Here is a 16,358-nt window from a genome sequence, read left to right as displayed (position 1 = left end):
GACGCCGCAAACAAACCATTCTCTGTATCCCTACGAACTCAGGAAGTTCTAACTTCCCTGTTCAAACCATATCGTCTCAGTAAAGAAGACAAGCACGCACTCCGCACATTCCGCATTAACCCGGACACACTGACCATCAATCGCCACGTTACACCAGATATCCTGCTGGGTATTGACAACTTCTGGGATGTCCTGAAGAAGGAATCACCGAGGCAGTTACTCTCAGGGTTGATACTCATTAACACGCAATTCGGACCAGTTGTCTCGGGTTCAATCGCCCGAGACAACTGGTCCGAATCGCGTGTTGTAACGAACCTTTTTTCGTTGATTTACTGAGACAATCGCATAACCATCCATGTAACGAACCTTTTTTCGTTGATTTACTGAGACAATCGCATAACCATCCAACCACATCACCATCTACACCACATCGCTCTGAAGACGACATCACAAGCCTCTGGGACCTGACCGTTTAGGTAACCGAGGATCCCGATCCCTCTGTCGACAAGGAAGAGGACGCACGGATCCTAAAACGTTTTCAGGATACCGCCCAGGTGATTGACGGCTATTTGCACGTTCAATTTCCCTGGAAGTCATCGTACCCTCGCCCTGCCCACAACAAAATGTTAGCCCTTCAGAGCCAGTGGCGTTCCTTCTAAACCAAACCATCCCTTTGGAAAGCATATACCGCAACCTTTACTGACTACCTGGAGCAGGGCATAATAGAGGAGGTCGACGAGTATCAGTTCGACGACCACAGAGTCTGTTATATCCCGCATCAGGCAGTCATAAAGGAAACATCGGCCACCACCAAATTAAGAGTCGTGTTCGATGCGTCCTCCCACTACAGAGGCGCACCGAGCTTAAACGACTGTCTCCACGCCCACAATCCTACCAGACATGGTAGGAATCCTCCTCCGTAGCCGCTTAACACCATGTCTCCTTATTGCCGACGTAGAGAAGGCCTTCCTTCAGATTCGTTTACAACGTAATCAACGGGATGCCACTCGTTTCCTTTGGCTCCGCAACCCTAACCTACCACCAACTCCGGATAATCGTACCATTTGGCATAACTGCATCACCATTCCTTTTAGCCGCATCCATTCTGTATTACCTCCATCTTGAACCATCGAATCCGCTCCACAAGGAGATCGAGCTTAACGTCTACGTCGACAATATTCTTGGTGCCTCGTCTGAGCGACAAGCCATTAAGAAGTACCGCTCTTCCAAATTCCTATTCAATACCATGCACATGAACCTCCGAGGGTTCTTGTGCAACTCCAACACCTTTAACCAGTCCATCGAGCCATCTGATCGGGTCAGGAATCCATCCTCTGTGAAGCTCCTTGGTATTTTCTAGAATTCACGCACCGACACCCTTCTCATGCCACTTAAAACCGCACCTTCGAATGTGTACTCTAAGCGCACAACGCTCAGTGCATGTTCATCCACCTTTGATCCACTTGGTCTTCTCACACCATTTTTAGTGCCCTTCAAGGTATTCATTCAGGATATCTGGAAGAAGGAATACCAGTTGGACACTCCATTTGATCAAGAAGACTATCAGCGATGGGACGAATTGGTCCAGCAGTTCAAACATCCGTTGCCACCAATTCCACGTTTCATCGCTTCCGCAAACCGCAACACCACTTATGAGCTCGCAGTCTTTGGAGACGGCTCACAACGTCTCTTTGCCTGCCGTGCTTACCTTATTTGCCGCTCACCATCAACCACTTCTTCACAGCTAATCATGGCTAAGTCATTATTAGCAACGGCTAAGCTCTAGATGACTATGCCACGATTATTCACGATCACGATTGCTCGCATCCCTGATAAGTGTGCGTCTACACGCTTCCTCCATCACCAACTCCATCTTAAAATCCATACTATCCACTTCTTCTCTGACTCGAAAATAGCGCTTCACTGGATCCACTCATCTCGTCCACTCAAACGGTTCGTTCAGAATCGAGTGAATGAGATCCGCACCATTTTAACCAATCTCCACAAGACAGAAGTTTAGACGAAGCTCTACTATGTGCAGTCAGACTCTAATCCAGCTGACTGTGCAACTCGTGGGCTATCGACTGCTGACGCTGTCAACCACATCTGGTGGCATGGACCATCCTTCCTTTGTTCTCCACAGTCGGATTGGCCTAAGGCCGATACGGATTTTGCCCTACCTCAGGATCTTTGCCCTGAGATGGAGCACGAGTTTCAGGCCCTTAGTGTCCTTTCGACGCAACCATATGAATCACCACTCCGTTTCCGTGCCACTAGTAGTTATCTTAAGCTCATTCGTATGTGCTTAAGTTCACCAAAGCCCTCTTCATAAAAACCTGCATCCATAATTACACCCTCAATTTAACCACTGTTGTACTGTCCAAGGACGTTTCAGCTTCAGAGATCACCAACGCGGAAACTCTCCTTATTATGGAACATTACCGCGAAAGTGAATCCACGTTGAAACGACTACCACTGGACAAGTACAGCGCTCACCGCGCTGCAGATTGATTGATCCGATGTCCGAATCGGCTAGACCATGCTCGGATTTCGTTTCAGTCATCTGTACCCATCCTCCTTATTCCGGAGCACCACTTTGTCCATCTTCTCGTTATGTACCACCATAAGATCAGGTTCCATTCGGGTGTTCATGCCAAAATCGCCGCTATCCGCACCTCATATTTCACCCCATCCATCAAAACCACCATCACCAGAATCCTTCGGCTCTGTACAGTATGTAGAAGAGCCCAAGGACACGCTTACCGCTATCCTGAAATGCCTAGTCTTCCTCCGGAACGAGTCAACCGTTCTAGACCGTTCCAGAAAGTTGGACTAGACTACTTAGGACCACTTTATCATAGAGATCAGGTCCATTCTCAGGCCGAGATTTGGATCTGTCTCTTCATCTGCATGGCAACCCGCGCTGTACATCTCGAGTTAGTCCACAACAACACCGCATTCGAGTTTTTACTCGCCTTTCGCCGTTTGATTGCTCGCAGTGGTACTCCGGACCTCATCATCAGCGACAATGCTACCACTTTCCAACAGCCAATGACTCCCTACAAAGCACCATCTACAATCGCAAAGCCATAGAAAAGATATCCTCTCAACTCGCCAACCGCAAAATCGAATGGAGGTTCATCACTCCCCTTTCCCCATGGAAAGGAGGATTTTATGAACGTCTAGTCGGTCTCTTCAAACCCGCATTCAAGAAAGCCATCAAACATACCCTATTACCACTTTCCCAATTTCAGACCTTGGTTGCAGAAATTGAGGCAGTGCTCAACTCTAGACCACTTTTATCCATCAGCGACACATCATCTTTACCAAACGTCTTTCGACCAATAGATTTCGTCCCACCGCAAGTGGAACTCCAGGCACCATTTACAAGGACTACTTATCCGCAATATCCGCACGTCACCTACACCGCATCCACCGAGGAAGGTCAAGTCCACTTATTCCATCGGTAGGAGACGTTGTTCTCATTGCCGATAAGAATGTTCCACGTGGGGAATGGCCTTTAGCCATCATAACCACTATTCACCGCACCAAATCCAACATACCCAGATCAGCCACTGTCCGCATTGCAAATGGTCATGAGTTGCAAAGATCGACCAATCAGCTACATCCATTGGAGATTTCTGCAAAGGAAGACCCACGGCCGAAGAAGCTCCGCCAACAACTGCAACCCACACGGATCCAACAACCACAAGCAGCCAAACGGGTACGGTTTGCAGTTGGTACGAAGCAAGCGTGAGTATTTACTTGCCTTCAGTATTTTGTGCTTTTTGTTTTCTCGTTTGATGCTTTTACACCTTTAGTCTGATGTCCTTTTTGCTTTCGGTGCCATTCCCATTGTATCTTATTCCACTTTACATATACCACTTTTACTATTCCTTGTTATTGTTGTGTTTTATCCCTTATTTCCACGTTCTGCCACTTATTTCCATGTTTGCTACTTAATTGCCACTTTATTCCACCATTTTCCGCACCTTTCCGCACCCTTCCGCAGCCTACCGCGTCCCATTCCGCAGGCCCATACTCTTTCGTTGACTGTACAGCCACTTCTCACTCGTCCGTGAGTTTTTGTGCTCCAATCCACCTTCTCCGTCTAGGACCAGTATTACTGTAGTTAGCGTACCTTTGTCCACATAGGTTACGAAACCCATCTTACTCTTTTTCGCGTCATCTTCGCAGCCGCACGTAGGTCCCCTCTCACCATTTTCTTTACCTTTTCCGATTCCTTTGTGTCGTACTCCTGCTCACCATTCTCTCTACCTCTTCACCATCTCTCTTAGCACCTCTACCACTCCTCCCTTTGTAGATAATTTGTTCGTCCTTTAGTTTTTCATATATTCATTTCTCTTGTTATGCTTTTTGCACATTATGTTTTTGCTTCTTATTATTACCATTTAATCGTTTTTAGTTTACTTTACTTTTTATCATAGCGCATGCTTTAGGCATGCTCTCTTTAGTATAATATTCATTATTCCATTTTAATAGCTTAACATTGACTTTTTTGAAGATTTTATTTATTTCATAACAACTCTATATTTATTTCGTAATAGTTGCTCCGCCCATTTAGTTTCCTGCTTACTCATTCCTTTGGTCCCTTATTTAGAAGTTATTCATTCAAATTTATCCTTTATCTTCCTTTTTTTTCTTTGCCTTGTTTGCTTGTTGGTTGTGGAGTGCCACGCAATTCTTGAGCCCTGACCTAGTCACCGTTGATGCTTGTCCCGCCCCTTTTATCATAGCCGCTACCACCCCCACCAAGTCAAGTACTCGAGAAATCGAGAACCATCCGCATCATTCAACTACTATCCACTTTACCACATACTACACCATCTTACCATACCACAACCACATGCCATCTTACCACCACATACTTGTACCACGGTACATCATTGTACCACAAACCACATATACCACTCTACCATCTGTAGTCGGCCATCTTTCGATAAGGGTTTTCAACACCCCCCCCCCCCCCCCTCAGGAAAACCATAGTGAGGAAGCTAAATTCCTCGAAATTCCACAACCCCACCTTGGCCCTTCTAGCAAAATTCATCAACCTCTTTATGTTTCAGGTACTAGTTGGGTCCCACTGTCCACCATCCATGTATAACCACTGCCATGTCGAGCCGCTGCCCATGTCGAGCCGCTGAACTCCTATGCCGAGCTGCCGTTATGTCGAGCCGCTGCCGTCATGCCTTACCACTGAACCCATGTCGAGCCGCTGCATGTCACCGTCTCTTCCTACTCAACATCGTTCACATGGTCAACCATCTGTCAAGCAAGCAAGTACAAGGTCCAACCATGCGTCGTCATCAGGCAAGGCCTTTGCCTACGGGCATACACCTACCGTCCTGTAGGGTAGTTGTAGGTAAGTGTGGGTGGCAGCTAGGATAACCCGTAGGTTGTGTGTGTTTGACTCGTAGATGACCGGTTCTCGGCAACCATTGGCCCTTCGGGGTCCCACTTGTGGCCAGCAACATCAGGCATCCATCTTCACCCTAGCGGTTCTTTTCGGCCGCCCTCAGTGTCGTGCCCGGCACGACTTTCCCAGCCAGTCCTCTGCAGTTCTCGCGCGCCGCGTGGGAAACATTGCCAATGACGATGTATTACGGTAGCGTTCCTACGCGGCCGCCATCTGTAAGGGCTGGCACCGAGCAGTCGGGGTTCCAGTTTTTCTTTCGTCACTCTTCCGATCTCGGTCCAGTCTCTTATCCGCATTGTTCGTGGTGTCGTGTTGCGTCGTGTTGTATTCCGCCTCGTTCGATAACCGCACCGCCACTGCAACCACTTAAAAGCCTCTGGCCTGGCTGGCTGCCCACAGGGTCCGAACCGCAACCCTTATCCATCTGCCGCCGAGAACCACTTCACCATCTAGCCATGACTGGCCCCTTTGGGATCCTCGGAGCGAGCCCGCAGTGCCGCCATCCGGTGGCTAGCCCAGCGCAGGACCCCTCCGGATCCGGGTAGTCGGCCCTGGATCCCCCCACCGATGCCCGCCGCTCCTTCTTGGAGCGGACCCAGGGCACGACAATTACCATGAACTCTTTTCATGCCGTAAAGATGAGTCGCGCGATAAATCAATTCACAGTGTTTCTAAAAAAGTGTGCTAGACATCTGGTGCAATCAATGCTTAATACAATCCACATAAACGTTTAATGACACTAACGTCTCTTGTTATTGGATACTGCAGTGGTACGTCTAATTTGGGAGGTCTCACCGCGATTGATTTTGTGAAAGCTTGCGCAAGAAATTCGTACATCAAGCCCGATGTTTCCATTTGAATAAGGTCAAGCAAAGTATAGAAAACAGAAATTTATGCATTTAGCAGTCTACATGGAAGTATACTTTGAAATCTCCTAATCTAATTACAAGAGGCTACATGTCTCTACCTCAAAGGGATCAGTCAGGTATGCTTTTTTCTCGGGATAGCAAATCTTTTTCTTCCTTTGATAGAAGTAACTTTTAGGGCGTGGAAAACTTTTACGGCCTAGGAACTGGAGATTTCACCGCGATTGATTTTGTCAGAGCTGCTGGAAAACTGTACATCAAACCTAAGGGTGTTATCGTTTGGATAAAATCAAGCGAAGTAATGGAAGCAGAATTTAATGTGTTCTGCTATAGAGCAGTCTGCATGGAAGTGTGCACTAAAGACTTCAATTCATCCTACGGGAGCATTCGATGCTAGCACTTCAGGAGGATTAAAGTTTGCGAGCAGAGTTCATTCTTTGCTAATCGTCATACATCCTCCTTTATCTCACCCACACATGAGTAATTATGACTACTGATCGCTAAGAATCGTTTAATTCTTCGTTTCTAGACTATTAATGCTCTGATATGATAAGCTCCTAATTGCACCAATTTTGAGTCGATAGGAAAAAGATGGAAAACCCCCTTATTATCCGCGCTAGTGCACGAAAATTTGCCAGGACAGGAGGAGACGGAAGATATCCTTCAGTCTTGGAAAACGGGCGCGCGTTAGAGAATCTATGGCAAAAATAGATTCACTCTCAGCAACTTTCTTCTCATATAAGAACAGTTTTTCTTTCCCTCAGCAACATTTTTTTTATTGCGATACAAGCAACCGTCTTTCTTGTAGATTGTCGGAAATATGACTTCTTAGTACAATTTTATGGTAGATCCACGCGCTCCCGATGATGTGCGAAACAGCACTAAATGGCTCTATGCGTCGTTTGAAAAGTTTAGAGTGGACGCAGAATAAGTTAATCTTTTGAGAGTCTTTTTAAGAATCTTTTCAGAGAAAAACCACTTCTTATCCACTTGTTTATTCCGTATATGACAAGGAGCGCAGACTGAAACTCAAAAGAGAGTAGTGTTCGTTGATGATAACAACGAAGCCATTGATTTTCCGCCAGAGGCATAAAATTCACAATAGACAACTACAAGCATGATTTGGCTAAAAATTTCAGGGACTGTACAACAAATGTGACCACTGTAAAAGTAATATGAGAAAAGTAGCTGTGAAAGCTTTGCAACGTTGATCCAGTAATTATAATGAATCCGTAACCAATAAATAATAACATCATGATATATAATAACGCGCTTAGTCCGTGTGTGTGTGTGTGTGTGTGTGTGTGTGTGTGTGTGTGTGTGTGTGTGTGTGTGTGTGTGTGTGTGTGTGTGTGTGTGTGTGTGTGTGTGTGTGTGTGTGTGTGTGTGTGTGTGTGTGTGTGTGTGTGTTTGCCTGTGTGCCACGAAAATACTCTATAATGATGCAAAACTCTGCACCACTGAGGTGCTGAACCATCGCCATGCACCTGATAGTCGAGCACCCTACTTTTTCCATTGTCCAAAGTCATGTGTCATTTATGTTGGCTTTGTTAAGGCAACTTAGTTTCTCTCATATGTTACTGAGGGTAAATTAACTTTTATGTGAATGTATACTTCCAAATTTGCTAACTATCATGCTGTATAATAACGGGCTTATTCTGTCACGTGTGCGTCTGTGTATTTGTGTGTCTCAGTCAAAAAATCCCAAAAAGAGAGGGAGACGGATTCCATGGCGTCGGTTTGGTGCGCTGGAGCCCCAACGCGGTAATATTGGGTGGGACGGATCCCACCCCATTTTACAGCTTATGTTTTCAATTCGTACATTCCCTCGACGTTATCTACAGATCTTCCAGAGAATGTAACTCTATTAGAATACCTCACATGCCAGCACTTCACGAATACTCTTCCTTAAGTATTAGTATGTTCCGAACGTTTCTTAGGAACCCGAAATTTCCATTCAGTCTAAATTCGATAAACTTGATATTACACTCGATACTACACTAATGGGTATTTAATACATATGCGATCGATAAACATCGGGAAAAGTGCAGATACGGTAGTGAACTAGTTTTTAAACGATTATCAGATAATTTTTGGATACACTGGATACCGTTCCCCTTGTGCGACGTGGAAGTAGGCCATAAACATCAGGAACTGGTCGTCACACCTCTCTTCATCTTGGCAACAATCTCCTCACTAAGGTAGAAGAACAAGGAAAGGATAACGTTATAACAGGAGAGAAGAGAATATGAATGATCCCACCAGTGCAACACAACTGACTTACACACTAGCTCTATTCTATAAGCCTCGAGTTCAAGTAGGCGATTCCCCTTGTATTTTCGTCTTTACGTTGTTTTTTGTTTACGAATAAATAGCACGACCGCTGTTGTATTGATCTTCACATCAACAATTGGTAAATATTTCCATCTTAATACAAGAAAGAAATTTAGCAGGCCTTTTTGATGTAGGACTTCAGTGCATCGCCTATGACAAGACCTCACCTGGCAGAATTCTTTGATTTAAAAAAATTCCATTTATAAATAATGGAATAATTGATGGAACTGTTGCACTTAATAATTTCGATGTCAAATGTGTTGTATAGGCATTGGCAGATGAAGTGTGAACAAAATAAATTGTTAAAATTGTACGGAACGTGGAATAAGCAACAAGACTTTAGGCAATATGCTTCAAGCAACTGTGTTGGTGATTTTCTTGTTCTTTAATTCAAAGTAGGAGGGAGCTGTTTGTATCAATAACGCTTGTAATACGTGGTGTGGTGTCAGTAGCAATTCCTCAAAGGGAGTAAACTATGCAGAAAAAGGATTCAAACGCTGCGCAGAAATTTTTCAACGTTCAATTTTATTTGTACCACCTATTTTCCAACGATGGAGCTATGGAGTCTCAATTAGAGGATTTGTTGTACGGAAAGAACAATCCATAACCTTCCCTCTTGCGTACAATTCACGCATCTACGAACACACATTGAACAACATGCTTTGATTCTCTTCACGGATCTTGATGGATTCTTCATGGATAGACAACCTATCCACTAGATTATGTCTTCTGATAGGTGGGAGTGATTCGGCCACCGCTTAAAGGGATCACCCCACGAATCTGAGGTGGTACGGATTTCAGATGAAGTATTCGTATGCGGGATGGGAGACTATGGAGAGGGGAGTGATTCCGTCCCTTTCTTCCTAATTGCCGTAGAAAACGGCCCGGAAGATGCGGCGCCGCACAAAGCCAGTCGAACTCCTTGTAGAAAATAGTGCGCCAAAACGCCTGAAACCGTATCTTCCGGGTCGTTTTTTACGACAATTAGGAAGAAATGGGCGGAATCACCCCCTCTTGATAGCCTCCCATCCCGTATACGAATACTCCACCTGAAATCCATACCACCTCAGATTCGTGGAGTGATGCCTTTAAATTGACTGATGATGTCGAATTTTGTGCTCTCACTGAGAATGGAAATGCACCTCTTTCCACGGAAAAATGGTTACTCATAGAGTTATTTGGCATCGCAGCGTTTTTTCTCGTTCGCCTGTTGTTCGAGCCATGCCGCAATGCATCCAGTCCCGTAGCTTCGCTTTTTTCGTTACTTATTCTATCTTGTTCCATTTTTAGTAGTTTTTTTTTCTGATTTTTCACAAGAAGCAATCAGAGGATTATCCGTATTACATTAAATGTGAACTAAAGTGAATGAAAGTTGGTGAATACTAATCTGTAAACCAATCTTGGCGCACTAAATATGCAGAATTGTTGTTTGTTTTGCTTAGTTAAAATCCTCCTAGATCCCAATGACGAGCTTTCCAAATAACGAAGAGTCTGAGAAGATTATTTGAAAACTAAGTCTTAAAATTTAATCTTAAACGGTACTGGAATGAACTGAAAGTTTTGGTCCTGTCACTGCTTTTTATGGCTTCTCTCGACATTAAATCTTGAAACGCTGCTAGCGCAACACGATTCTGTAGTGTTAATCCGGCGGTTGTGCACCCATCATTCTCTTTCATTCACTTGCGCCGCTATGAAATTGTTTCAAGTGTTTCACGTAATTGCAATTTCTCATGCCATCAGAATGGCATTGTTGTAGGATGGGAATTTCACCGTGTTACTGGATACGTTGCATTCTTGTATGACCACTCTGCTGTTTTTATGTGGACATTCTCTCCTCTTCTCCGTCTTCGACTTTGATAAATCTTCTCGTCTTCTCCTGTAACGACGTCCACAGCAGGCATAAAGCGCGGAACTTTCAAGAAAATTCCATGCAACTCTTGAGGTTTTCGTGAGGGAGAGCTGCTTCCACTATAAGGCAACCTGCCACTGAGACAGCGAGAGGACATATGGAGCACAGCCTTCTCCGTTCGAACTAGGCGCATTTTTTAAAATCTGCGCGCACAAATAATTATAAAGTTAAATTACTTGTTTTATGTTAACTATTGTGTCATCGTGTACACGAGCGCTACGATAAAATGGCTCCAAACATTGGTCGTCAACATCAGGGAAACAAAATTCCCTGCGTAACAATTCTTCTTGAGGGACTACCAGCCGCTCTAACAATACAGGTCGCAAAATCGGATGGTAGATTTGCCTCCCTCCTTAGGTGGTACCGCGCAATTGCAGGCGATGTTAGCATTCTAGAAGCAAACCTCACCGACTACCTACATGAGTGGATTAAAACTTCTAGTTTGTGTAGCAAGTAACTGCGGAAGGGATGGTGAAGTCCCCATCCCATAAATGCTCCCTAATGTTTGGAAACAAAGTGACGCTGACCATGAGAGCTTCCTGTTCCGGGACTAACATCAGTGACTCCAGACTTCCTCCACAACGGTTTACCGCCTCATAGTGGCGTGGAGGTGACACTGGACGTCGAACTGCGATGCACAGCGGAGGTTCGTCCTCCGGCAGGGTCTTCCAAGCTGAGAAGGAGTTCGACACATCCGACATTCCGATTTCTCGGAATAGGAAGCCTAGCTAAGAGTAAACCACTGCTAAAATTCACCAACGTTTTGGCAAAATGTCGCAAGGTGGTTCCCTGATCCATATAGGTTGGTGAAAGCTAAGCTCGCCGTGGCATGGCTGCTTAGTTTGGGGAAAAGTCTCTTTGCCATTCCAGCATATTCACTGCCTCAGTACCCTGCACACTGGGCCCTGCCGTCTCAGACGTCGGACGGTATGGCGACCGGTGAGAGGCGATCAAATCTCAGGTTGCTCAGGACGTTATTGATTCTGGACCAAGGCGACATACGCACGACTCGCCATGGAGACTGTCTCAGACTGTGTACTTACAACGCGAGAACAGTTTCCACAGACGCTGACCTGCATGTCCTTCTCGGAGCTGCAGAGCGTATCAAATTTCACGTGATTGCTCTGCAGGAGACCAAGTACAGAAGGAGCGACGTACGACAGATGAATGACGGTACACTCGTCATTCGTGGAGAGAAGAATCCGTCGCGAAATGTAGGCGGTGTTGATTTTGTTGCGCACCCATCTGTCGTCCATCTCGTCGATTCTCACGAGATCCTGTCACCTCGTCTGGCCATTCTTCGCCTTCACCCTCTGCGCCAAAAATCCATCAGTATCATCAACTGCTACTCACCAACATCAGCAGCCGATGAATCCGAATTGGACGCGTTTTGCGAGGAGCCCGCAACGAGAGGTCCTTCTACAAATTCGTTGTCGGAGACTTCAACGCAAAACTAGGAAAGACCACAGAAGAGGAATACAGGATTGGAAGATTTAGACTAGGGACCGGAATGAAAATGGCCATCGTCTCGCCGGGCTGTTGTCCGCCGCTCGCCTCTTTCATGGGAACTCTCTTTTCATGAAAAAAGATCATCGTCGGTGGACATGGGAATCGCCCAATGGCACGACTCGTGCGGAGATCGACCACATACTCACCAACCGGAGATGGTGTTTACTTGACGTCTCAGTAGTACCATCCTTTTGTAGTGGTTCTGATCACCGTCTCCTTCGTGCGAAAATACGACTTAGCCACACGATGGAAAAGAACATTTGCTATCGGCAACGAAGGAGAAAAGAAGTCATCTACGACGATTGCGTACTCGAGGACTTCTTGTCCCAAGGTGACTGGCACATCGAAGAGGACCCAAACGTGGACTACGAGATGCTGCTCAGAGGATTACGAGCCTGTGCTGAACGTGCCTCGAAGCCGCGCACGACAAATTTGGATCGAATTTCGAAGACCACCAAGGAATTCTTGGAAAGAAGGAAGGGCTTTGAGGCTTGATCCGAATGCATCGCACATTGAGCGGTTAGTAGCAAACACTAGCTGCAGAAAAGCGTTGCAGGAGGATCTTTTGAAGAACAGGCAGAAGAAGTTTCTGGAAGCAACACAAAGAATAACGAGTCTTAAGAAGTGCCGCAGGGATCTCCGCGAATATAATATTCCGCTAGTAGCCTTGCTGAGCGAAGACGGGACTTGCACGTCTTTTCGTTGTGAGATGGAAATGATTACGGAGGTTCTACTCGAACCTTTTCCGTTCATCAACTCCTGTGTCAAGCCCGATCATCCCACTGGCGAAGCTTCACCACGGATTCTCCCTTCGGAAGTACGAGTCGCTATCAAGAGCATGAAACCTGGCACAGCCCCCGGACCTAATTTTATATCAGCAGACTTTCTTCGGGCTGGTGGCCATAAGAAAGGTGACCGAGAGGACCTTCGGAACTACTGTCCGATATGCTTGCTGAGCGTGTTATACAAAGTATTTACCAAGATCATCCTCACGCACATATCTAGGACGCTGGATGAAGCCCAGCCTCAAGAACAAGCTGGATTCCGCCAGGGGTTCAGCTGCTTGGACCACATCCAGACCGTGTCGAGGGTCATAGAGGTTTGCCGGGAATACCGCCTGCCCTTCGGCGACTATGAGAAAACCTTTGACAGCGTCGAAACGAATGCAATACTGTCAGCGCTGGTCGATCAAGGTGTGGAGGCATCGTATGTGAGGACATTAGCCAATTGCTACGGTCGATGCAGGACTAGGATACAGCTTTTCCACCGCCCTCTCACCATACCCATTGGAAAAAGGTACGACAAGGCGATACTATATAAGCTGTTCACAGCTGCATTGCAATTGATAATGAGATCACTATCCTGGAAAGAAAGGGCAAACGTGTTGATGGAAGATTTCTTTCGAACCTTCGTCTCGCGGACGACATCGTTCTCTTTTCGGGCAGTACCAATGAAGCAGAAACGATGCTCAACGAATTGAACGAAGCAGGGAAGAGAATAAGACTAGGAATAAACAGAAAGAAGACACGGTTCATGAAGAACGCCTACTGCGAGGACGGAGGAGTACAACTTGAAGGCTCTCAAATCGTGGAAACTCCGTCATACTATACTTCGGACGTTCTATGAACATGGAAAACAACTTGAAGGAAGAACTGAATAGAAGAATGAGAGCAGCATGGGCAGCATTCGCAGCCGTCAGGGAAGCTACGGACCAACTGACGGACCAAGATCTTCGTACCCATCTGTTCCACTTGACAGTCCTTCCAGCGCTCTGTTACGCAGCGGAGATGTGGGCAGACACGGCGGCCACGTCTAGGAAGTTATTTACTACCCACAGAGCCCTTGAGAGATGTTTCCTGAAGTTTAACGGGCGCACACAACACCTTGCCGGTTTTCGTAGCTCCGACTTAAGAGGAATGTCCCGTCTTCGCGACCCAGCGGAATATGTATCGAAGGCAAAACAGATGGGCCGGTCACATCATGACAAGAATCGACGACAGATGGACTAAAAGAACGCTAGAGTGGATCCCAAGGGACGCTAAACGCCCCCGAGGGAGATCGCCAACTAGATGGGGTGAAGTGTTCGCTGCACGGATGGACCAGCTGAGAGCTCAGCTGGATACGGCTCAAGGACCTCGTCAACGTCACTCACGAAGCTTGAGAACATCTTGGATGACAATGGCAAGGGAACGAAATGAGTGGAAGAGATGCTGGGGCCCGCACGTCCAGTGAAGACGGGCCATCTAAGTAAGTATCTAAGTAAGACTTCAGACTTTGCTAGCGTTTCCAATCGATTGTGTAATTGATCGAATTCCTATCGATTACACAGCGCTGTATCTGTCAAGAATTTTCCAACTTTTGTTAACACCTGCCAAGAGTATCCATTAGCATTTATGAGTTGGGTGCGGCGCCAATGGTGGTACTAAGGAGATCCAAAAAAGCAGTTTTTATGTTGCTTCTATTCTTGAACGTTTCCCTGGAAATATAGTTTTTGAGCGACCGAAGGATATGGCGGCACCTCAACTTCCTTACCTTATGGTCCGCAACATTTTGATAAAACCTAATTAGCGTTTCCTTCCACTTAATACGCCATAGGGAAAATGTTCTCAAAATGGTTCCGCAACAATGCCTATATCGTAAATTATAACGCCAAATAATAAAATCGAATACTTTCTTGATATGACTTCTGCCCTCAAACGTATGTTTGAAGCCATCAATGTATAGAACTGAATAAATATGAAAATTTACAAACCGTTGTCTTCAGTCACACCAAGTTTTTGCAGGAGTGAATGTAGCACTCGTCATATCAGGAGTTTGTAAGTACAAAATCCGCGAAATTGAGTCAAACTTAAAGGTGTGTTGGTTTTTACAAAATAAGAAGTCGGGTTTTACACTGCAAACCACTCGTACAATGATTTATTTAAAGACCGGATTTTTTTCCCTTGCTGGTTCTGATAAAGACACCAACTAGCGTAGAAGATGCCCACTGCCTAGATTATTTCAAACTTGTTAACCTGAAGCAGTGATCTCAGAGAAATTCGCTCGTGTTTTATTGTGTGTTGTAACGGGAAGTAGCAATACAAAAAGCAGTGTGAAACTACAACTCACTAACTCCTGATCTTCAAACAAAAGATGGTTGAAGGCATCACCACACGAATCTGGGGTGGTGCGAGTTCCACGTTGGTTATGCCAAAACGGGGACGTAGATTATATGGAAGAGGATGGTTTCGTCCACTTCTAATCGTCCATTTCTCTCTAATTGCCGTAAAAAACGGCCCGGAAGATGCGGCGCGTGCACAAGGCGGGCGCGCTCCGATTGAACTCGTTGTAGAAAATAGCGCTCCGGAATGCTCAAAGCCGTATCTTTCGGATAGTTTTCCTACGGCAATTGGAAGAAATGGACGGAGTCACCCTTCTCTCCATAATCTACGATCCCGTGTACGAATACTCCACTTGAAATCCGTGCAACCTCAGATTCGTGGGGTGATGCTTTTAAGCGATATTCATAAAGCGCACCTTCAAACCGATTCGTGCACGTGAATGGTTACTGCTATTGTTTGACTGCGCACTATAATAAAGTTAAAAGTTTCTGGCGTTAATCAATCCGCTTGGGATGCGCCCCACGTTCACTTCAATTCAGAATCGTTCGAGGTTTACGAACGTGTATCTGGCCTATACAATGACTTGCGGTGGCTAGCCGATGCGTCAAGTCAGTGCTTTTATCCACCCAGACAAATCTGGTACCAATTTATCGACCCCCGGAGGGATGAAAGGCTTAGTGAGCACTAGGGCGGATTCGAACTTCCGATCGATCGTGCAGGAAGCGGAACCTCTAACCGCTTTACCACACCCGCGCACTATAATATTTTATTATATTTCCTTACGGAAATAATAATATTCTCAGCAAAGTAAGGAAGAAGTATGTTAAGTGTTGTTTCAAGAACATGAGAAGTTACATGAGATATGAAGAAGCACACTTCATATCTTATTCTTTGAAATAAATCCCTAAATAGCAGAGTTATGTTTGCATCGCCGAAAAAAAAGTCAAGATTTGGCCAATTCTAGTTACAAGGTTTGAACAGTGTTTCTTGTAGAAGAAAACAATCTCGGTGGCACACGATGAGACAAGCTTACGGAAATGAAGGTGGTTTTATTCGAAGGAATTAAGGAATGTGTTGACTGCCTTCGAGCGGAAGTTTTACTTTTCAAAACACAAGTAACTGGATATAAGTTTAGACTGTTAAAGACGATGTACGTGACCAATAACTTAAACTCGAAAGGAGTTTGTACCTTTCTAACTTAG

The 16,358-nt window shown here is 45.5% G+C and overlaps 7 protein-coding genes across 9 annotated transcripts in view; 6 read left to right on the top strand and 1 right to left on the bottom strand.

The window, feature by feature from the left end:
- Window positions 1-48: 48 nt before the first annotated feature.
- Window positions 49-420, bottom strand: RB195_009644 (uncharacterized protein; the record flags this gene model as incomplete). The annotated part of the gene is made up of 2 exons (XM_064190287.1): window positions 49-192; window positions 316-420. The coding sequence occupies 2 exons, from the start codon at window positions 418-420 to the stop codon at window positions 49-51; spliced, it is 249 nt and encodes an 82-aa protein (XP_064047870.1).
- Window positions 421-1,384: 964 nt separating this feature from the next.
- Window positions 1,385-1,786, top strand: RB195_009643 (uncharacterized protein; the record flags this gene model as incomplete). Its single annotated transcript, XM_064190286.1, has 1 exon — window positions 1,385-1,786. One exon carries the CDS (start codon window positions 1,385-1,387, stop codon window positions 1,784-1,786), a length of 402 nt encoding a protein of 133 aa, XP_064047869.1.
- Window positions 1,787-2,613: 827 nt separating this feature from the next.
- RB195_009642 (uncharacterized protein) lies at window positions 2,614-3,093 on the top strand (the record flags this gene model as incomplete). Its single annotated transcript, XM_064190285.1, has 1 exon — window positions 2,614-3,093. The coding sequence occupies one exon, from the start codon at window positions 2,614-2,616 to the stop codon at window positions 3,091-3,093; it is 480 nt and encodes a 159-aa protein (XP_064047868.1).
- An 8,224-nt stretch (window positions 3,094-11,317) lies between these two features.
- RB195_009638 (uncharacterized protein) overlaps window positions 11,318-16,358 on the top strand; it is a gene marked incomplete at both ends in the record, with an annotated part of 31,356 nt that continues 26,315 nt past the window's right edge. The window contains 3 exons of one of the 3 annotated variants that reach the window (XM_064190279.1): window positions 11,318-11,348; window positions 11,417-11,959; window positions 12,253-13,351. In XM_064190279.1, coding sequence (XP_064047863.1) covers window positions 11,318-11,348; window positions 11,417-11,959; window positions 12,253-13,351 — 1,673 coding nt within the window. Of the gene's footprint in view, window positions 11,349-11,416; window positions 11,960-12,124; window positions 13,352-14,262; window positions 14,303-16,358 lie in introns of those variants that run through there. The other 2 variants (XM_064190281.1, XM_064190280.1) reach the window with 2 other exon arrangements.
- RB195_009641 (uncharacterized protein) lies at window positions 11,476-12,003 on the top strand (the record flags this gene model as incomplete). Its single annotated transcript, XM_064190284.1, has 1 exon — window positions 11,476-12,003. The coding sequence occupies one exon, from the start codon at window positions 11,476-11,478 to the stop codon at window positions 12,001-12,003; it is 528 nt and encodes a 175-aa protein (XP_064047867.1).
- Window positions 12,765-13,535, top strand: RB195_009640 (uncharacterized protein; the record flags this gene model as incomplete). Its single annotated transcript, XM_064190283.1, has 1 exon — window positions 12,765-13,535. The coding sequence occupies one exon, from the start codon at window positions 12,765-12,767 to the stop codon at window positions 13,533-13,535; it is 771 nt and encodes a 256-aa protein (XP_064047865.1).
- Window positions 13,684-14,064, top strand: RB195_009639 (uncharacterized protein; the record flags this gene model as incomplete). The annotated part of the gene is made up of 1 exon (XM_064190282.1): window positions 13,684-14,064. One exon carries the CDS (start codon window positions 13,684-13,686, stop codon window positions 14,062-14,064), a length of 381 nt encoding a protein of 126 aa, XP_064047864.1.

Source organism: Necator americanus, chromosome III (genome assembly GCF_031761385.1).
Source record: "Necator americanus strain Aroian chromosome III, whole genome shotgun sequence".
Classification (NCBI taxonomy): domain Eukaryota; kingdom Metazoa; phylum Nematoda; class Chromadorea; order Rhabditida; family Ancylostomatidae; genus Necator; species Necator americanus.
This window is presented reverse-complemented; position numbering and strand designations above follow the sequence as displayed.